The 23,512-nt window shown below is 41.0% G+C and overlaps 1 protein-coding gene across 1 annotated transcript; it reads right to left on the reverse strand.

Annotated features, from left to right (window-relative positions):
* Nucleotides 1-5,852: 5,852 nt before the first annotated feature.
* LOC147440833 (uncharacterized) lies at nucleotides 5,853-10,240 on the reverse strand. Its single transcript, XM_086483344.1, has 5 exons — nucleotides 10,076-10,240; nucleotides 8,551-8,555; nucleotides 8,218-8,504; nucleotides 7,227-7,349; nucleotides 5,853-6,178 (listed from the first exon to the last, which is right to left on the reverse strand). Exons 1-4 carry the CDS (start codon nucleotides 10,238-10,240, stop codon nucleotides 7,228-7,230), a joined length of 579 nt encoding a protein of 192 aa, XP_086339470.1. The 3' UTR covers nucleotides 5,853-6,178; nucleotide 7,227.
* Nucleotides 10,241-23,512: the final 13,272 nt, after the last annotated feature.

A 23,512-nucleotide genomic window follows, 5' to 3' on the forward strand; every position in this document is an offset into this window, starting at 1 on the left:
TTTGTGCTATATAGCACGTGTTGTTCCCGCTCTGTTTCTCCTATTTTCGGGCAGTTTTCACATCAGGTGCAACATTTACCATAGCTGACAACAACAAGATGTCTTCAAGATGTTTGCTGCTGAGGATAGGTTGGATGGGGACAATTACCCTATGTGGGCTTATATGATGCAACACGTTCTTGTGTCAAAGGGCATTTAGAATATTGTGCACGACATTGATGTACGTCCTGGTTCTGAGGATATAGGCGATGTTGCAAGGATTGCTGCTATTAGAGTTGCTTTGCCTACAGCAGAACAAGCTCGTTGGGATGTAAAGGATGCGCAGGCTCATGCATTGATTGTGTTGTTTTGTGAAGTGCACCATTGTTCCTCACATCCGTTCAACAAAATTTGCAAAACAGGCTTGGGATCTCCTAGCAAGTCTTTATGCAAGCCGCAATGAGGCTAAAATTACTTTGCTCCGTAAAGAGCTGGAGTCGAAGATTATGCATGAGGAAGATGATATGGACACTTTTCTTGCTGCTATCAAGGATATCAACGAGCAACTTATTTTTGCAGGTGAAGTCATTTCAGATAGCTCCCTTGTGCATACCGTTCTTGATGCCTTACCAGACTTTTGCTAGTACTTGGAGACTTATGACCCAAGGAAATCCAGAAGTTGTCAAGTTTGATGCATTATGCACATTGCTGTTGCAAGAGTCACTTTTTAGAAGAAACAGGACTAGACAGCGTGCAGTTGAGCAGGCTTTTATTGATTCTCAAAGAAAGGGTGGTTAGAGCAATGCAGCCACTTCTTATGGTTCTACTGTGAGTGGCAAAACTTCTGCTCCTAATGCTTCTGCTGCCAGCAATTTGTCTGGAAATTTGGTGATAAGGGCAAAAAGAAGATGCGTTGCCATTATTGTAAAGCTAATGAACACTTGATCAAGTCGTGTCCTAAGTTGAAGGCCAAAGAGACTAAGAAGAAAGAGGGTGGTCCCATTGCAAATGCTGGTTTCACTACAAATGCAACCATTGTTGAGTCTTTTGTGAAAGAAGATCGTGTTGCTGATGTTGATGCAGAATGGGCTTTTAGCGCAGAGTGCACTTACAATCCTGCTATCCATGATGCATGCTTGTTAGTTGCTACAGATTCACATGTGTGGTATTTTGAAAGTGGTGCTACAAAGCACATCACCTCACATCGCGAATTGTTCCTCTCTCGAGTCTGTCCCTCATGGGAATTCAGTCACTTGTGTCAACAATGTCTCTTATCTGGTTCAAGGAGTTGGAAAGATTGTGCTTACTACTGCAAATGGAAATTCCTTCACACTTGTTGATGCACTTTATATACCTGGGATCAAGAAGAATCTCTTGTTTGTATCTGCACTTGCTAGACTTGGACTTGTATTCAAATTTGTGGATGACAGATGTACAGTTTATGATCTCAGTTTTGGTGATGAAATTGTTGCATCTCCACTTGCTAGACTTGGACTTGTAGTCAAATTTGTGGATGACAGATGTACAATTCACGATCTCAGTTTTGGTGATGAAATTGTTGCATCCGGCCTTTTGTGCCATGGGCTTTATAAGCTTACTTTGACAAGTGTGGACATAATTTTGCAAATGCTGTTGCAGATTCAAGGGCTATTTCAGATGCAAAACTTTGGCATGTACGCTTTGGTCATATGAATTTTTCCAGTTGGCTGCGTATGCAGAAATCTGATATGGTTGCTTCTTTGCCACCTCTTGAAGCACTTGTCAAACATGTTTGTGAAGACTGTATTTTGGGTAAGTTGCAACGTTCTTAATTTCCAAAGCATGGTTCAGTCGGACCACATGCAGGTTGCAACTTGTGCATAGTGATGTTTGTGGACCCATGCAAACTCCGTCCTTGACCAATTACCTTTACTTTGTGACTTTCATTGATGATTACTCCATGCTTCATGGGTATTTCCGCTTAAAGGGAAGTCCGAAGTTTTTATGTGCTTCAAACAATTTTTGGTTATGACTGAAAATGTCTCGAAACATACTATAGACACCCTCTGTTCCGATCAAGGGGGGGAGTATATGTCTCATGAATTCAACCAATGTACAATGCCTTATACATCTCAGCAAAATGGTGTTGCTAAGAGGAAAAATAGGTCACTTACGTAAATGGCACGATGTATGGTCAAAAGTGAAGCTTTGCCACTTATGTACTAAACTATCCTTATTTTATGATAGCCACTTTTAAGGTTAATCCTACTGAAGGAGGTAGGGCCTTGTAGATTATCAAACCGATCTTCTACTTGAGGCACAAGAAATCTATTTTTGATAGTGATATGGTTTAGTGCTCGGTAGTCCACACACATGCGGTATGTACCATCTTTCTTTTGCACTAAAATGACTAGAGAACAAAAGGGAGAGGAGCTAGGCTTCACCATCCAGCTTCTTGGTAGGAGCTCAATTCACTAGTCATCATCCGCTCATTTTGGAGGTAAGTCCATAGGGATATCATTGATGAACACATTGTGGAATCCTTTTAGAAAATTAGACAACTCTTCTTGATTTTTACCATTTACATTTGATGAAGCATGAGGATCTTTTAGGGACTCTTTGACAAAAATCATTTACGCAAAAAAGTAGGAGGATTTAAAAGTGGTATAGTACGACCAGACTCACTAGCATCTATATATATGCTCTTTCCCCTGTAGGTGCAGTAGATTCTCCTTTCAAGGAACTTTATGTTGGCAGCCATGCGGTTGAACCATGGTGACCTTAGGATAGCATCCTCATGTCGGAGAGGAGAGATGAAAAAGTCTTTTTTGTCGACATAGCTTTGGACATGAAGCCTCAACTTCCCAATCAAGGGAGTAATAGAGGCTTGCTGTCCCTTGAAAGTAGTGTCAGCCGTTACAGTATCTCCCATCTTGAAAGCTTGAATGCCAAACTTGGTGACCAACTCCATTGACATGTAGTTGTGAGTCGAGCCAGGGTCAAACAAGATGAAGGCATCATGCTCACTTACCTTTCCCCAAGCATAGGAGAGAGGCGATCCTTTGCAGTGAGAATCCTCTTTTGGAGCTTCGATAGTGGAAGCTCTAGGAGTCTCATTGCAGGCATTTCTCTTGGAGCAAGAACGATAGCCATGTCCTTGCTTCCAACACTTAAAAAATTTATGGTCCTTGCAAAAAGCTTCAAGATCTTCAGGAGAGAGTTTGTTTTTACCTTTGTAAACTCCCTTCTCCTTGGACCAATTGTTGTTGTTGTTGAAATTGCTTTGGGAAGAATTTTGGACATTGATTTTTCTCTTTGCATCACTCTTGTCTTTGTTAAACATGGATTTACAGCACACGCCGACCAATGCATATGAAGACAAGAGCCTCTCCTTTCACATTTAAAGAACACAAACCCACAACTTCAACATCAATTCCACAATTCATAGATACATGCCCTCCGAATCTATCTGCACACAATTTGCCACAAGGCTGCCATAGCCATAACCGTGCAGAGAACTAGTCGTAACCTGAAGAGCACAACTCCAATTGGGGCACTTTAAAGCTTGAGGGAAAGATTGAAAAATGACTCGCGAGAAAGCTGAAGATGACTAAATTTGAATCTACATACTGCTACATGCAAAATTGATGCGAACAGGGAGCTATCCCGACACGACTACACATAGAGTAGGCAAGGCGGGGACAAAAACTACAACAAAAACCATCAAAGAGGTGCAACGAGCTCAAACCTGCAAAATTCTGAACTTTTGGCTAAATTTTTTTAAGTTTGTACATGAATTTAAGTTATATACAAGTCTTGCTTTAAAAAACTCACTCACGGACACTTACAATAACCCGACATCTGGCGTTAGCCTAGCGACTTGCAGTGCATGTACATATGCTTGCTAAAACAAGCTAAAAATTTCACAAAAAGAAAGCCCACACACACGTTTGACATCAAGTGTCATGTCCGTACGTACAAATTTACAAAAAACAAGGTATCAGAAATGCACCCAACATAGTTTGCCAACCCACCAATCTGCTAGAGCATTCATGCTCAACAGTAGTATAACAATCTTGCCCACCTGGATCAAAAGGCCATACAACATAAGCACAAAATGTATGAAGAAACACCAGCCATATCAATTTTCCCACTCCTAATATGAAAGCACAAACCATGTGTAGAATCCAAATCCTCTTTAGGCATAAAGTTCTCTCAATAGATACAACAAAGAGAGACCCTTTCATCACTAAAGCATGCAAATAAGCCTTTAACATCTCATCCAAAAGGACTTCAATATTTACCTCAACCATTTGCATATCCTCATGGGGATCCATCTCATTCTCCCCACACTCCATTAACCATTCATCCAATTTATCTATATCATGCTTGATAGGTAAGACATCTTCTACACATAGCTTCCTATCCTCAGCATAAGGATCAAGCAAGGAAACATCAACCATCTCCATGTGAGGCATAGAAAGAGCATCTTCATCACTTTGCATATCCACTAACTCCTCAATATTCTCTTTATCAATCAAGGGATGGCCACATACATCACTACAAATGCAATCACAAGAGTCCTCATGGACAATCTCCTCATTAATAAGATCCACTACATTTTCAATAGCATCATTATTTATTGAAAAAGACTCAACAATATCATACATTTGAGAGAGCTCTTCATTCACATCATTCACTTCCATATAAGTATATACCTAGATGAATCCAGGATATACCCAGATTCACCCTTGAAAGAAAGTGCAAGGTATAGACTCATGGTAGTCACCCACGAGACAATATAACCATCAGCTCCATCATGCATAGTATTGACTAAATACCACGACATCCCCACTTCCATATAAGTATCCTCATTGACTCATAAATCATTCTCAACTACTTCACATAAAGAGAAGGATACTCAACATTCACTTTCACATCACCCGCATGCTCATCTTTCACATTGGACACATCAACAATGGCATCTGCAGCTTTATTCTCATCATGATCATTCTTTAAGACTTCATTTATTGCATTCTTTTCCTTCTCATTAACTTTTTCTTCGGTAGAAACATCATTGTTGGCATGTGAAACACCATTGAATGTCATAAACAACGATGATGGCATGATGGGAGCCCCAAGGGATTCACTATTAGTAATGGGGGGATGTCACTTGCGTGCATCAAAATTAGAGAAACCCCCCTATGTACGGTATCTTACATGCTAACCTATCCCTCTACATACGGACAAAATACGAACGTTCTCGCAATGAGTCATCTCCCCTCATACGGATTTCGTACGGAATGTAATGACCCACTATTTTATATATACTAATAACATAACAATTTTATAAGGACATGCTTTTGCAAAAATACATGTTGAACTGCAAATGAATAGAAGTGTACATTGTAATGTGTTTTCATTTGCAATAAATGTTAAGAGAAAAAAACATGAAAAGCAATAAATATAATGAATATTAATTTAAAATAAACCAATCGTTTCAATGTAATTTATCAAAAAACGAATAACATTTGCCTTACAAATCTCAATCTCAAAACATATGATACTAGCCACCTACTTAGTAGACTTCCCACATGGGATTTAAGACACATATGAAATGGATTGTTCTCTAAATAACAAATAATGCATACTCTTAAACAACCATGAGACTATATTTGTAATTATATGCAAAATAATGACATTATGTATGTGTGACATACAAACCCAAGGTATACTAGACATGTCTTGACAAGAAACTATAGCTCAAGATCAACACACCCGATCAAGCCATATGACCTTTTGAGAAATTGAGACTATAGAACTTGTAACTACAAAGAAAAGAAACTAACAATCTCAAAATCTATAACACTTTATATTGTAAAAAGAGGCACAACTTAACATTAGGTAACAATAGATAGCTAGAAGAACTAAAGGTAAAAATCGATAGCTCAAGATGACACACCCGGTCAAGCCATATGACCATGTGACAAATTGAAACTATATTTGCAATTATATACAAAATAAAGACACTGCCTATGTGTGGCACACATAGCCAAGTTATACTAGACATGGCTTGGGAAGATAGCTCAAGATGGCACACCCGGTCAAGCCATATGACGATGTGACAAATTGAGACACAACCAATCAAATCATATGACCATGCGATGAATTGATATTATTTTAATTGTAAATCCATTCCAATTTTGGGTTGTCCAATAATCTGCATGTACATTTACAATAGGTAATTGTCGCTTATAGCTAAGGCAACACTTTACAAGAAGAAACTCTTTAGACTTTAATACATTTTGGTCTACACACAAAATGGCCGCTTTTGCTACTTCAAGAAAACTTGAAAAGACAAGATCTTTGAATCTTCGAAAAAAAACATACGATGTCACACACTAAGCTTGAACATATGATGTCTCATTCCTTTTTTTGTTGAACACCTAGTCCTACATAATACAAACTCTATACTTAGCTAGATAAATATTGAATCTTTCACTAAGAGTCAAGAGTCTTTCACTATGCTAGATGAAGTCGTTATTTAACAAAAAATCAACATACATTACATATACATAGTCCACATTTTTGTGGAGAGTTGAACTCTTTAATGTACATTAAAAATTGAAATAATAAATTCTAATTTCTATAGGTTATCACTGACTTGCAAAACCTTGGCTAGGTTTTGAGCTTGCCATGATAAAAGTTGCCAAAATCTAGCAAGATTTAGTGTAATTACCGATGGATACTTCAAACTGCGATCTAAAAACGGGAATAGTTTTAAGTTTATTATTTGTCTCTATTTTCTTCGGATAGGAAAAATGATTATGGCAAGCTTTGCAATGTGCACCAACCCTTAAGGGTGATTCAACTTTGACGTAACTACAATTTTACTCCTAACTTAACAATGTTAGCCTCTATTTGGGATTTTGTGTTTTTTAACCGACTAATATCGTGAAATCCCGGTTAGATTTTGAGCTTGCCTTGAAGAGAACCAAGAGATTTACACAAGTTTTAATGTGTATACCGGACAAACCCTTCAAGTTTTGACCTAAAAAATAGAAGAATTCCAACTTGCCCTGGTTTTCTTTTGGTTGAAAAAATACAAAGAGTCTCGACTCCCAATTTCCCACAGCCTACAAGGCCACAAGGGGCCACAAACTAACTATGGTCTTCACAGTCAATCACAATGCACATTGCACATTAAAGTTTCAACTCTAGGGAAGCTAAAAACAGAGGGCAAATGAATTAAACAACAAGCAAATTACCTCACGGGCAGAAAGACTCCTTAGACTTGGAAGTTGGACGAGTTTCATTTTTGGCTGCAGGACGCGCAGGCGGCAAAAGCTCCAGAGACGCAGCAGCAATGGCTCTTGCATATTCCCTTAAGTCTGAGATTAACATGAGCACAAATTCATGCTTTGATAGGCTAGGTGTCAAAATCCTTGCATATTATACCAATCATGGCACAAGATTTTTGGTCACAAATTAAGCAGAAACTCTTCAAGTTGTATGGCAGTCGTGGGCTCTCTGGTGCAGTGGGTCTCTCTATGCGATATGCAGAAACCTCGCTAAATCGAAGACAATGTGAACATGAAAAGTAATAGCAATGAACTGGAATAGCACTAAGCTGCAATAAGATACAAGGTAGCACACAAGACTATAATTTAGATGGGAGCAGTAAACGAATCGCAATCCCTAGAATCTGGTACAACAATGAACTCACTATCAGCACAACCTGCTCTTGACAAAGGGCTAGTGAGTCCAAAACAAAAGGGATGTCGACCCTCAGCTAACACTGTTCATCAAGATGGTGCATTGCAAACTGTGTTGACGAGGACTTTGCTAGACTGACATGAGGTCATAACATATGCTATGAGATATCTCATCCCATGCCATACACCATTACTAAATCGGAAAATAAAAAATGCAAGTGGCACCCAAGCCCTTGGAGGGAAAAGGACTGCCAAAACCAATCTGATGAAAGTAAATAGCAGCCCGCCCAACAGATGAAGAGACTCTGAAGCAAACAAAACCGATGAAGGGAGACACTATCAGACAGAGCACCAGGCGGCAACAATTGTCGTAAAGCCAGCCTTCACTCAAATGCTGAGAAAAAAACTAGAGCTAGACTTCAAGAGCGATTTCAACGCAGTGAAACGAACATTGAAATCTGAATGTACTGTACTAACGCAAGAGCTGATCAGATTGCAGGGCTAAAAAGAACATTTGGGCTCCTCAAGGTCACCAAAGTTTCACCTAGTTTGGCCCTCCTTCTGGAGCTATCTACAGCGAAATCGCTTCTCAACCAGGTTGCACTGAGCAGGCGGTAGCACTGAGCAGCTGCATCAAAACTGCTACTCAACCGACTCGTGCCTCGGACTCGACAGCGAGCAGGTCGGAGACTCAGAGTGTCCGGACTCGTCACTCCATAGCTAAGCTTAGAGCAAGCGAAGATGAAGGCACTCGGGAGTCGGGAGCATGTGAAGTTTGCTAAGATGAAAATTTCAGTGCTCCAAAAAAACCTAGGTTTGGTGTAATCCCACCTACAAATTTTAAAATTTACCTCTGAATTTTATATTTGAAGGTGACAAAACCTACAAAATTTTGAAACAATTCATGTAATTTGGTGTAAAAGCCTTCAAATTTTATCAATTTACCTCTATTGTTTCAAATATGTAGGTTTGCCAAGTTTTTGGAAAAAAAGTTTTTTTCGAGCACTGGATGAAATGCTGGACCTTTGAAAATTAGTGGTTGTAATTTCTATATACTTTCAAACCCTACATGGCCATGGACATTGGACAAACCCCAAGGGCCAACACCCATCACCTAGACTTCAAGCTTCAAAAGTTGATCCTTCTTAAGCAAAATACCCCTCAAATTTCAAAAATTCACAAAATATTCCCAATATTTTTTAGTTCATTTGATGTTGGTTTTTGAAGGGCAATTGGATGGCTAGCCCTTCTAATGACGGATCGGACAAATTACTTTCCTTCGAAGTTGAAGGGCAACTTCAATTTGATCCCTTCAACTACAGGGTTTCTCACCAGACGACCCTTCCTACGCAAGGTTGATAGTCGTTTGAAGGGCAGAAGGGCGTAAAAAACTATCGCTGTCGCTAATGCCCACTCATGCCCTCTCTCTCTCTCTCTCTCTCTCTCTCTCTCTCTCTCTCTCTCTCTCTCTCTCTCTCTCTCTCTCTCTCTCTCATAACCGGTCTTGAGTTCAACTCTCCTCATCGGCTAGATCTTTAAGGTATTTTGGGATAGTTTCCTACGACGTTAAAACTCTCTTCTTCTTCTTCTTCTTCTCTCTCTCTCTCTCTCTAGCCAATGTGTGGCAGGACAGAGAGGAATTAGGATGTATTCTTGTTCTTCAATGATTGACATTTTGTTGATGACTACACTTATGTGCTATCTTTGTGGACATAATCGCCGGTTTTGTGAGGTAATATGTGACAAATTACATGCTAACCACTCAAAAATGCATCTCAATTGTCAAAAAGGAATAAAAATTAGAAAAGCTTGATCAATCCGACCAAGATAGATACATGGGTACTTTGGGAATTTTAAAAATTTGAAGGGTATTTTGGGAATTTTGACAAATTAGAGGGGTTTGAGCTTGGCTTTAAGAAAACGAGGAAATTTGCATAAGTTTTAGTGTAATTACCGACAAAAGCTTCTAATTTTGACCAAAAAAAGGAGAGAATTTCAAGTTTGCCCTTACTTTCACCACGCCATGAAAGTATTCATGATGCACACACACACACACACACACACACACACACACACACACATGCTTACTAATTTATTTAAGGTGGCTTAGGTAGTTGAATGTAGCCCCAATGTAACCACCCTCGTCCCCCCCCCCCCTCTCCTTTATGTGTACGGTATGAGTATGAAATAATGAGGGGCTACCCCTATCGTATACGCTTATGTACAAAATCCAAAAACCCCCCTATTGTACACTCACGGGGTACCGTACGGAAAAACACAGTGAATCCCCCGGGGATGAGAGCATTCTTCTTAGCCTCTTTCTCCTTAGTATATGCTTGACTCTTCTTCTCAAGAGAACCATCATGATATAATAATGCACTAGAGGCACTCTTTTTACCTACCTCAATGCATAAAGAAACCTTTGCTTCCACATCACCCTGCAATCCAAGCTCTTGCACTCTCTCTAACTTCCATTCCTTATGCTTTGGAGTCCTTACAGCATCCTCAAATGTAAGTGGCCTTTTAAGCTCAACATTCAACCTCAAATCAGACCTTAGACTTTGCATAAACATACACTTCTTAAGCATAAGAAGAGGAAAATCATTTCTCAAAGCAACACACCATCTCTTCCACAAAGCATTGAACTCCTTAACAAAGGCATCTACACTTTGACATCACCTTGCACAAGTCCTTCAATGGAGTGCCATACATTTGTTGGGTTCTCCACCTTACTAAACCTCTCAAGGAAAACCTTCTTGACCTCATGATAAGTCATCACTTGTGAAGGTTGAGATGATTTCCACCAAGACTCATACTCATCACACCATGTCCTTGCATCGTCTTTCAAGCAAAAGAACAAAATATTGTGCATAATCATTGGATCTTCCTTATTTGCAATCAAACAACAAAACTCCATCTTCTCATGAATGCATCAGCATCCTCACCTACATGACCATAGAACCTTGGAAACTCTGTCATCATAGCCATCAAAGTTGTCAATTGAAGGTCACTTGAAGAAGATCCTCGGTGGCGGGCACCAAAACACTGTTGGGGAACAAGCAAACTGGAACACCTCTATAGTGATGTCACCCAAGAGCGTTGAAAGAGAACTACAATACACCAAAATCTTTGAAAAATCCCTTTGAACCACCACAAGTCCAACAAGAGTAGTCCCTTGGGAATTCACTAGCCGTCGCCCACCCAAGAGACTATGTCCCATAGGAGCAAAACCCTGCCAAAGCATGGATTTACAGCACACGCCGACCAATGCATATGAATACAAGAGCCTCTCCTTTCACAATTGAACAACACAAACCCACAACTTCAACATCAACTCCACAATTCATAGATACATGCCCTCCGAATCTGTTTGCACACAATTTGCCACAAGGCTGCCATAACCATAACCCTGCAGAGAACTAGTCATAACCTGAAGAGCACAACTCCAATTGGGGCACTTTAAAGCTTGAGAGAAAGCTTGAAAAATGAATGGAGAAAAAGGTGAATATAACTAAATTTGAATCTACACACTGCTGCATGAAAAATTGATGCGAACAGGGACTGTCCCGACACGACTACACGTAGAGTAGGCAAGGCGGGGGCAAAAACTGCAATAGAAACCATCAAGGAGGCACAACGAGCTCAAACCTGCAAAATTCTGAACTTTTGGCTGAACGTTTTTAAGTTTATACATGAGTTTAAGTTATATACAAGTCTCGCTTTAAAAAACTCACTCCGGGCACTTACAATAGCCCGACATCTGGCGTTAGACTAGCGACTTGCAGTGCATGTACATATGCTTGCTAGAGCAAGCTAAAAACCCCACAAAAAGAAAGCCCATACACAAGTTTGACATTAGGTGTCATGTCTGTATGTACAAATTTACAAAAAACGGGGTGTCAGAAATGCGCCCAACAACGTACTCGGCCCTCTCTTCAGGTAATCCCACACAAAATTGTTGCTTTTGTTTGGCAAAGTCTATAATCTGAAAGACAATAGCCTTGAGATGTAAATCCCAAAACTTTTCTAGTTATTTATGAATAGACTCATGGAAGAGAAGCTTCAAACTTCGCCATTCGGTAAGCACTTTGTCCTTTGTATGGCTTGAAAGGAATTGCTTCATGATGGAAACTTGTAGAATTTTCCTTGGCTTTGGGGCTCTGCCGTTGCCACGAAGGCTAGCCCACCATTGATGAGCCAATTTTTGGAAAGCCCTCATCTCCAAAGGCCGCATCAAATTGCTGGATGAAGGCCAATACTTTGTCGGTAGCACCAAAGGTGCCATCATAGGTGAGAAAATAGATACTCTTTCCTCCCTCTTTGAACTTCTTGAGCTTTTGGGACCTTCTCCATGCAGGGTAAGATTTGCGATGTCCTCTCCTCTTGTATTCTCTAAGAGAATAGCCATAGATTTCGTCGAAAGAGGAGGAAGGTGAAGAAGAAGGAGAAGAGGGTGACCTCTTTCTTGCCCTTTTCTTCCTTTGTTTCCTCTCTTCCCTTTCAGAGCGACAAGGAGAAGGATTGTGGGTTGACCGTTTCCTCTTGGGAGGAGTTGGAGACCATCTAGACCGCCGTCTTCGTGGAGCCACATCTTCAAAGGAACTTAGGGATTCATTACTTTCTCGTTCTTTGGATTCCTCCTCTCGTATGGGAGAGGGTCTTGTTTTGGGGGCCTTATCAAGAGGCTTCCTAAGCTCTCTCTCCTCTCGGAGAGGAATGGAAATCCCATAAGCATGAAGTTGTTGAGTATCTTTGACTTGCAAAGTAGGGTTGCCCATAGCTTGCTGCAACCTAGTAACAAGATAATTGACAAACATGGGGGCACCATCATTAGCACCTTCATGTGCAAAATCAAAGTTATCAATGTTCATTCTACTCTCTTGGTTATTGTCAGCCATGTTAACAGAATTCGTGTGTTTAGTTAATGTATTCTTTGGCAATTCAAAACCTTAGTTGCTACTCCTCTTAGCCATTGAAAATTAGCACTTAAGCATCTACACCCATGGCTCAAATTGGTCAAATATATAGAGTAGTGGAGTGGGTCTAACATTGCAGAATTGCCGAGGGATAGCTCCTTTCAAACTTCTTATGGCTCAATAATGGTAAAGCTATAGGCAAGTCTAAAAAGACCCCATTATTAAGACCAAATACCTTGATGTGTGCACCATATCCGACATAGTGGTCTCAACAAAACCGATTATAGATCCTAATCCCACTAACCCTAATATAATTAGCAAAATCAATTATTAATAGGCTACTTAAGTACCCCTCTTCTTAAGGAAGAAAAGAGAAACCAAATGCTCTGATACTAATGTAATGGAAATGGCCTATGAACTTTGAGAATAGCGGAGGGAGAATTAAAGAGAGCATTTTTGTGAGACTACTTTAAGAACATAGAGGGTGAACTTAATTGATGGTAGCAACATAATCATTGTACTTAATTAACTTGGCATGAACAATACTTTTGCAAGAGAGAGAGTTTAGATAACTTGACAACAGTTGAGGACCGGATTTATCTGGAGCCGGTGCCCCCTCTAAAACGCTTTTGTATTATAGATTCTCCCATCAACAAATACTTGGTACAATACAATCTTTGTGTTCCTTGTGACCTAGGTGATGCAATGAAGATGGAAAGCTTCATACATCACGAGCATAACACAGACTTTGCAAAAAAAAAAACATTAACCATCCCAAGACTTAGTCCCAAGGCTTCAAACACCTTCAAAGGTGGAGAGAGCTAGCGGGGAATGAGGTTAGGGAAGAGGAAGAAGAAACATTCATAAGAGAAGGAAATAGTTCCTCACTTATCATCACTCTTCTTGCTAGCATATGTCGGGACACAGTTAAGGCCGGACTAGACAAGGGCAGGGCCGGGCTAGGCGGTGTGGGGGCAGGGCCAGGCTAGGCGGTGTGGAACGGGGAGTCTAACTAGGGCTTAAGGGCCAGGGGCTTGCCTATATAATGGGTGGTTGGGTGGTGGACTCTCAGGCTCTAGCTTCCCTTGTCTTACACTGGTATCAGAGCTTAGGTCTATTTTTGGGAAAGGGGGAAGGGCATGGAGCTTTCTAGCCACTCAAGGCTTGCATGTTGGGGTCATACAACAGTGGGGAGCACCCCTTAGCAAGGGAGACGACGAAGCCGCAGCCCGTGGGCACAGTATCTTGGCAAGGGAGGACCGCCGGGTGCAGGAGCACCAAAGCGGGTGCGCTGGAGATAACATCTGATAGAGGGCCAGGTTTTAGAGGCAATTTGGTGGGAGACCCGATGAGAAAGTTAGGCATCACATGCCGACACTCCACTCCATACTATCCAGAGTGCAATGGTCTAGTGGAAAAGGTAAACGGCATGATCTGTAAGATCATCCAAAGCATGTGAATAACCATGTAAGTGGTTGGGATAAGCATCTCATGGCCGCTCTTTGGGCCTACCGCACGACATTCCAAACATCACTAGGTTTCACCCCTTTCCATCTGGTATATGGAAAGGAGACCATTCTACCCATCAAGGTATAGATAGCGAGCTTGCAAATCATTGCTAGCCAGTTACAACACCCAATTTCCCATCTCCACAACCACATCTTGGATCTATAAAGGCTTCAGCTAGATAGGGATGCGATTAACCACTATACAATGCAAGCAGAGTGACGCCGACTCACATTCAATCAAGGGCTTAAGGAAAAGGGTCTGAAGAAAGGCATGTTAGTGTTGAGATAGGACAACAGATTTGACACAAGGAAAGATAAAAAGTTTTAGTCTAGATGGGAAGCCATACCATTCATTGTCAAAAAGCGATACGCTAATGGCAAATACAAATTGATGGAAGTAGATGGTCAAATTCACCAAACCAGAGTCAATGGATGGAGGCTCAAAAGGTACTTCTTAATATTTGATCCAGAGTTCATGCTAGATATTCCAGAGGAGGGAGAACCCTACAATTCCGCTGCTAGGGAATCAGAAGCAGAGCTAGAGGCATTCATGCCTCTAGCCAGAAGGGGAGGGCTAACGATGGCCGGCTTTCATAAGCCACGGCCACAAGAACCAACCCCACTCGGGGGGGGGAGCCTAATAATAATAAACAAAAGAAAAAAAACGTTTTTAACCTGCCACCCCGCCACCCTCTTTGCTCCCATGCTTGCATGCAGTGGGCCACCTCTCAGCTTGGCCACACTCTCTCCATCTCTCTTCCATTATCACTAGAGGACAAGCTCTCTCTCTCTCTCTCTCTCTCTCTCTCTCTCTCTCTCTCTCTCTCTCTCTCTCTCTCTCTCTCTCTCTCTCTCTCTCTCTCTCTCTCTTTTGCTTGGCTTTGCCAACCCGCCTCCCTCTCCCTCTCCTATGTTCCTGTGTCACCAAGCCCATATGGTGCATAGAATAAGTTTTATCCTTCTCATCGTCAACCCACGAGGGGCCGCCATGCATGGGACAAGGGTCTCTCTCTCTCTCTCTCTCTCTCTCTCTCTCTCTCTCTCTCTCTCTCTCTCTCTCTCTCTCTCTCTCTCTCTCTCTCTTTTCATTGTTCACACACACACACACACACACACACTCATACCTTCCTCTCGCATCTCTCCCCTCTCGTCCATACTCTCTCTCTCTCTCTCTCTCTCTCTCTCTCTCTCTCTCTCTCTCTCTCTCTCTCTCTCTCTCTCTCTCTCTCTCCATCTTGTTTGTCAACCAAGGCGGGCTGCCATGCATCTCACTCTCTCCCTCACCCACTCCCCCTCTCTCCCCATCACCCACTCTCCCTGGCCCACTATAGCCCCTCTCTCCCCTCTTGTCCATACCTTCCCTCTCTCTCTCCCTTGTTCAGCCCCACACTCCCTCCGTCGTTCCCATTGACATTCCCTCTCTCGTTCTCTTGTCGGCAGCCACATGGCGCAGCAGGGTAGCTCTCTCTCTCACACTACCTACACACACACACCCCCCTATACACACACCCCTATACACACACACATACCCCATCTTCCCCCCCTCACTCACCCCAGCTCTCCCTCTCTCCCCATATCTCACTCCCACCCTCTCTGTCTCTTCCCCTCGTATAGCCCATGGGGCGCATAGAAGAAGTATCTCTCTCTCTCTCTCTCTCTCTCTCTCTCTCTCTCTCTCTCTCTCTCTCTCTCTCTCTCTCTCGTTTTCCATACACACACACACACACACACACACACACTCACCCCAGCCCCTCTCTCCCCACCACACCCTAACACATGAAGTGTGTGTGCGAGAGCGTGTGTATGTGTGTGCATCAATGTAGAAGAGAGTAGAAGAGATGAGACACAGGTTTGGGTGGACTCCAAACACAATAGTGTTAGGGTTATGAGTCCTTATTCTTTTATGTAGAATGAATGGAAAATGTTAGTTCTTGGTTAGTCTTCGGTCACCCAACACTCAGGCATGGCACAATGGGCTTTACCACCCCAACAACCTCCCACTTTAAGGACAATGTGCCTTTAAGCTGGGGTGACAATGTATATATACATACAATATAGGTAGACAATGACCATGATCATCTACCCAATTCCCATGAGTGCCCGACAATGTGCAAACCGCTCTGAAGGTAATCCCTTTGTTAGAAGATGAGAAGGATTCACAATGGTGTGAATCTAGGTAAGATGCAATCGCTTGTCCTCAAGAACCTCACAAATGAAGTGATACTTCACATCCACATGCTTTGTTTTTGCATGAAACACTGGATTCTTTGCCAGTTGCATAGCACTTTGGCACTTTGGCTATCACAATGTAACAAAGGCACTTTGGCTATCACAATGTAACAAAGGCACTTTGGCTATCACAATGTAACAAAGGCTCTGAACATTGATTTCCAAGTCTCCCACCAGCCGACCAAGCCATATAGCTTCCTTGCAAGCTTCTGAAGCTGCAACATATTCTGCCTCTGTAGTAGAGAAGGTAACACAATCTTGCAAATGATATTGTCATGACACTGCACCTCCAGTGAATTAAAAAAAGAACAGTCTGAAGTGGACCTTCTCTTGCCCAAGTCTCCTGCATAATTTGCATCTATGGAACCCATTACACATGTTTCCTTGATTCCAAAGCAAATGCGCATGTATTTTGTACGATTCAAATATTGCATAACCCCTTTCACTGCCTCCTAATGTTTATTCCCTGGATTTGACACATATCTGCTAACAAATCCCATCGCAAAAGCAATATCAGGACGTGTAGCAATCATAGCATACATCAAACTCCGAGCTGTAGATGAATAAGCCACTTGTGCCATTTTAGCCTTTTCCTTTTCAGATTTACGACAATCATTTTTAGAAAGTTTCACATATGGAGGCAATGGAGTACTCAATGCCTTCCCCATCTTCATATTGAAACACTTGAGCACTTTAGCAATGTACTCAGATTGGACAAATAGACCAATTACTTGCATCTGTCTCGCTTAATGCGCATGCCAAGGATATGGATTGCTTCACCCGTGTCTTTCATTTTAAAGTTTGCATGTAACTCTGACTTCAAGGCTGAAATCTCATCCCTACATTTCTTGGCAGTTAATATATCATCCACATAAAGGACCAAAATCAACAAACTACAAAATAGATCTACAAAAACGTGATGCAATTTTTGCTGCTTCTCCGCCTGCCTCCCTGCTGAGCTCTAATGGTGCTCCCAATTTCTGAGCTCTGATACCAATTGAAGTGCACGTGCGAGAGTGTGTGTGTGTGTGTGCAACAATGGAGAAGAGAGAAAAAGAGATGAGACACAGGTTTGGGTGGACTCCAAACACAATAGTGTTAGGGTTATGAGTCCTTATTCTTTTATGTAGAATGAATGGTAGGTGTTAGTTCCTGGTTAGTCTCCGGCCGCTCAACATTCAGGCGTGGCACATTGGGCTTTACCACCTTAACAATGTGTTCTCCCTCACTCTCACTCACTCTCACTGTGTAGCCGAGCAAGCAGCACGTAAAAATATTAATAAATAAATAAATAATAAATACATATCCTATACTCTTGTTCACACACACACACACTCTTGCCGACCATACACACACCTACACACACACACACACACACACACATACAACCCCCACATACAACACCCACACACACTCATAGCACCTACACCCTCACACGATTACATACAGCCACACGCATTTACGCACTCACGAGCATTATGCACATACATACACGAGTACATGGCATGTGTACGCACAGATATCAAACAAACCCATCACGCCATATGCATGGACAAGAAAAAGAAATTTGGGAAGCTAGACAATCAACGCCCAACAGAAAAAGGAGAAAGATGACCAAATCACACGGTGATGACACCGAATCAAGAAATGACACCAAAGGCATGCCCCGACCAGTCCCAAAATTGGCGAACATGCTACTCCGACGCACCAGGGAAGCTCGTGATTCACCCGCATCTCGTGCATAACACATCTCCGTAGTAAATATCCATAGGGTAATCTATTTTCTCCGTTTTCAAGCCAAAAAAGATCTTGTATAAAAACCAATTGTATATTGCCACCTCTCTCTAGGTGATGGTCACAAAGGCCCACCTAGGAGATATCATTTTAAAAATTCTCCTAAGACAAAACAAGGGTCAACCATCTAGGACCCAACTCCTTGCTTTGTCTCTCTTGATTAGGGTTCTAACCTAATCAAATTATCCTAAGCTAATGCAACCTACACTTATAAAAGGGCACTGAGAGGTCATTATCGAGGGGGGGGCACTTGGGAGTCAGCACTTGAGAAGGAAGCAATGCACACACCCTGACTCCAAGGGTTACCACACACAAGAGTAGAATCTTCGTGTATATGGAATACTCTCTAGAGAACACACTATAGGCCCTCTATCTCTCACTATCTCTTTGTATCACCACAGTCGCCATCTCGCCAAAACTAAGGTTTTTATCAATATCGTTTTGAGTCAAGTTTCCCTCACATCCGGAGGGGTTTTTATCACCTACATCTCTCTCTCTCTCTCTCTCTCTCTCTCTCTCTCTCTCTCTCTCTCTCTCTCTCTACAGTGTGTAGTATTTGTGCTATTTTAAATCATCAATGTCCGCATCCTAGCCGCTCAAAGCTAGGTGGTGTCCCCTATTCATTTCCCATGACGAGCTTGGCGTGCACGGTCCTGGAGTAGAGTTCATTGGGGTCGTTTTGTGCTTTCCGCCTCTCAGTGTGTACAATCAATTGAAGCATACTTGAGTTTGGCGGAATTCACTATACAGGGTTTTCCTTAATTGTGTGTGTTAGAGATATGGGGTTATGGGTAGTTACCAAATGATAACAACTACAATTGAAAGATTAGGGATGAAGTAGATGCATGCACCTGAAGTACTCATCTTGTGGAGCAAATTGGTCTTTTCACCGGCAGTCAGAGTTTTGGCTGCCAATATATTACCGATTGAAGTTTCATCAGGGGCTATATTGGTCACCTCAATCAATGTGCCATCTGAAGGTTTTGCAGCCTTGCCAAGATTTGTACGGAAAATGTACGTTGTGTGAAGACCACAGGAATTTGCGACTCATCAATCAAAGTCCGGAGCAACGAGATATTGAAGGTTAAAGTTGGTAGTAGTTGCCACCCACAAGATACCAGGTGGATTTTTTTGGTTTTTGTCAGATCGATTGGAGGGCTCGACAAGTTTCAAAGGTAGCAAATTTTGCATCGCTCAAAGCTAACAACGTGAATTTTTACATGATTCTTTTGACTTGATAATCTTCTGACCATGAGGTAGGAAATGGCAAAACAGTGAAGTGGGGGAGAAGATGAGTTTTTTATTAATAAAATTTGAAGGGTTTATGGAGTTTGGAGGGCTTGGAGCGCCATGTGGCCAACTTGTTATCCCACATGGGATTTTTTGGGGGTGGGTTGTAATGCGGGGTTTATATATTGAACGCAAGCACTACCATAAGCAACGAGTTGGGGAGAGAGCTCTTCCTTGGAGCTTTGAGCCGAGCTTTGAGACCTTGGCTATGGTGCCGTGGCATGGGCGTAGCTGCGACAACCATGCCAAGAATTCTTGACGGAGTTGGTGGCACACGGTGGTGGTGTCGGCGCTGTTGTCAGCCAGTGGTGATGATGCAATGCCGTGTTGATGTGGAAATTGTGGAAACTTGCTCCCATGCACCCTATGAGGCCATCCTTTTATTGAGGAGGACTTTCCCAAGGGAGGTTGTCACGATGCTGTGGCAACCCTCTAGGGAGAGCTTACATGAAGACTTGACTTTCAAGCCAGCCGAGAATAGAAGGGGGTGATCACACATAAAAACTCGGAGCCAAAAATAAGGAGAGGAGACGACTCAAATAGTAGAGGCTTACATGCCCTTAAGGGCACAAAATTTTTTTGCATCTAGGAAGAGGTTTTTTTTTAAGAGCTGCAAGAGGATATTTTTTGACAATTGAAGGAAGGAGAAAGGAGCAACACAGAGAAGAGCTATACAAGCACAGGAGGCAGATCAACTAGAGGCAATAAAGATTTCCATCTCTCTCTCCACCATCAACATCAAAACCTCTCATACCTTATGCTCAAATAATCATCATTCCAAGCTTGCTTAGTTTTTTCAAGGAGCTTAACCTCCTTAATCCTTATGTAATTCAAGTGATGGTGCCGTTAAGAGCCAATTTTGGTTATGCACCTTGATACTTGTGTAGTCCAAGTTGTGGTGCCATTAATGACATGCTCTGGTTGTTGATTAAGCTGTACTCAAGGTTTATAATGAATATGGTGATTGCCAAAGCTATCTATGTTTGCTATTTTCTCTCTCTCACATCCAAATGCCTTGCGCCTTCTCGGCTTACCTTTTGAACACATATCCCTCGAAAATGTGTCTATTACCAGGACCAATACCACATTCATTAGGGAAAACTTGCGACTCCCAAAGGAGATTTGACTTTGCAACCCGGTGAAGTACATGAACGCTTTGTCAAAACCCTATCAACCAACTTATCATTGAAAATCCTTAGAAAGTAGGTTCTAAATCCCCAAACTTCGATAAATATGGAGTTGATTTGTAGAAGTTATGGCCTCCCCATCAAAGCTGAAAAGTGAGGAGAGATTTCATTTATAAGATGGAGTTGTCACATAAAAAAATAGAATCTTCTAGAATATAAGGAATTTGATGGCATGCTATATATCAATGGATAGATCTTGATAAGTACATTCTAAATCCAAAAGGTCCAACAAGTTTTAATTTCATTTGTAAAATTTTTATCGTGCTCCTGTTTTTGACAAGAGGGAGAAAATCAAAGTCCTTATAGGGTTCATTGAAAGTCCAAAATTTCCTTAATGTATATTTGTGCATATTACTGCTATACAGATACTCAAAAATAAAGATACTCATTTGAGCCATCTAAATTAGCTGTCCCAAATAGCATCTTTATTTTTGACCTGCAAAACACATATCAAATATCAATTTCATTTTGTAAATTTTGCAACAAAAAAAGATAATTAGAAACTTTTAAATTAACAACATACTCTAAATTACATGTCACACCTTGCCTGCATAATTTGAAGCGCAAAAGAGAAATAATTAAATTTATAAATAAAGCCAAAACATTGCACTTGTAAAAGAGGAATTCAAAAAACAATCAAATCTACGTTTTCCTCTTCCTCATCTAGAGGTACATAAGTGTGATCACTCTGACTTTACAACAACCAAATCAAATTAAAAAATCATTAACTCAAAATGATTATTAAAACATTTGTCAGCTATACTTACCATTTGTACAGATCCAATTGCAGAGTCGAACTACTCATGAGAGATATAGTTGTTTTTCAACAACCATTGCCAAGTATCAAACTCCATGTGTTTCTCTTGATACTTGACCATGTCTCTAGGACGAGTCAGAGTGATATTTTCATAAATTATAAGATACCCAAAAGGTTTGGATAAGTTAAAATATCTCGTATATAAAAGCTTGTATAATAGACAATCCTTGACATATTTGTCTTTCTAGGCTGCTCTACCGCTCAGACCACAGTGTGTGGGAGTTTGCTGGCACGAACTTTGCATTGTTTTCTATGGGATGAGCCTAATGCAAAAGGATTTGTTCTAGCTCTGTAACTTTGGATTCATTAATTATCTTCTGTTGTTCTTCATCTGGAAATTCTATGTGGAGGGTCACCTAAGACAATTTAATCAAAGAAACATGGAAAACATTATTCATTTAAGAAGGTGGTAAACATAACTGCATGGAAACATCATTACCCTTTTGAAAATAAGAAACAAACCATAGATACAAAATGAGAGTCTAGGACACCTCTTACCAACTTGCTTGAGATGTTGCTTCATGATCCTCAAAAACACACGATCACCTTCCTTGAATGAGACATTCTATCAAATGATTATTAGCATGCCTATAATAGGACTCTTGAAGCTTGATAAAGACAAATCGTAACACTCTTGAGTATCTCCACATAGGTTTGACTAACAGAATTAGACGCAAGCATAAACTAAAAGTGGTAGGCAATTCCAGTAGGTAGAAACATTAAATCTAGATGCCAATAGTAATGGGAGAGCTCCATGGTGTGGGCTTAGGAAAAAATCCTAACAATGCATCCATTACAAGGATTTGAACAAGATCAGCATCATGAACAAGTTTCCAATACCCAAGATCGATGATATACTTGATAGATTATAGGGTTCTACTGGCTTCAATAGGATTTATCTTAAAAGCGATTATCATCATATCAGAACCATTCTTGAAGATGTATATAAGACCATGTCCTAGATATTGCTGGATTGTATGAGTATTTGGTGATGCCTTTTGGTCTCATGAATGCTTCTAACATGTTCGATATGATGATGGGATGAATGTCTAGAGAGAATTGCTAGATTACAAGAACATTCTTCATTTTTTTTCTTCCAAACTGAGATGGAACACCATGATCACTTGTTGAAAGTATTTCAGGCTTTAAAGGAGCATGGATTGGCTATAAACATCAAGAAAATAGAGTTCTTTCTTTCAAAGACACAGTTTTTAGGGCACATTGTGACCATAGAGGGTGGTAGTATGGATCTAGCCAAGGTGGCTACAACAAGAGATTGGCCAATGCTTTGGAATGTGCTCAATATAAAGAGCCTGCTTGGATTATGCTCTTCCAATAGATGGTTCATGTGATAGTTTGTGGATATTGCTTTGTCATTGCATACCCTAACTCAAATAGGGGTTCCTTTCACATGGAAACCATTCACATATTATATCTTTTGAGAGATTGAAGCACAAGTTGACTACAAGACCAACGTTGAAGTTATCAAATTTATAGAATCCTTTTTAGGTCTACTATGAGGCTAAGTGGAGCAATATTAATGCACGATGGTTATGTCATAGTTTACAAAGCAGGATAGGTCTAAGATAGAGAGGGTTGCATAGATCTACAAGAAGGAGATCTTACTAGTGATAGAGTGAAAACATTACTTGCTCGATGTAGATATTGAATTCTATACAAATCGATAGAGCTTGAGATACTTCTTGTTACAGAACAAGATTTATAAGAAGCATATGAGATGGGAACTTTTTTTGTCACAGCTCCATCTCCAAATAATATATTTGAAGGAAGAGAAGAACATAAGGCCAACATCTTTTAACCTCCATCGGGAACTAATGTTTTTTCTTATGCACCTAGACACACTCCTTTATAACCTCATAGGCTACCTTCTTTGGAGTCCCTTGAACATACATGCTTATTAAGGGCCGTATCCCCTTGATCCTACTAGTGTCTTGACATTAATCCCCATTGCAGAATAATTTTTTTCCTTAAAAAAAAAAGTTGAATATGTATTTGTAAGAATAGTAATGTTTTCCTACTTGAGCTATACAATGATAATCAAGAATACTTGGAGGTTCATGCAGTTGAGAAGGAGTTT

This window comes from Adiantum capillus-veneris, chromosome 15 (assembly GCF_014529385.1).
Source record: "Adiantum capillus-veneris isolate H3 chromosome 15, ASM1452938v2, whole genome shotgun sequence".
NCBI classification, from domain to species: Eukaryota; Viridiplantae; Streptophyta; class Polypodiopsida; order Polypodiales; family Pteridaceae; genus Adiantum; species Adiantum capillus-veneris.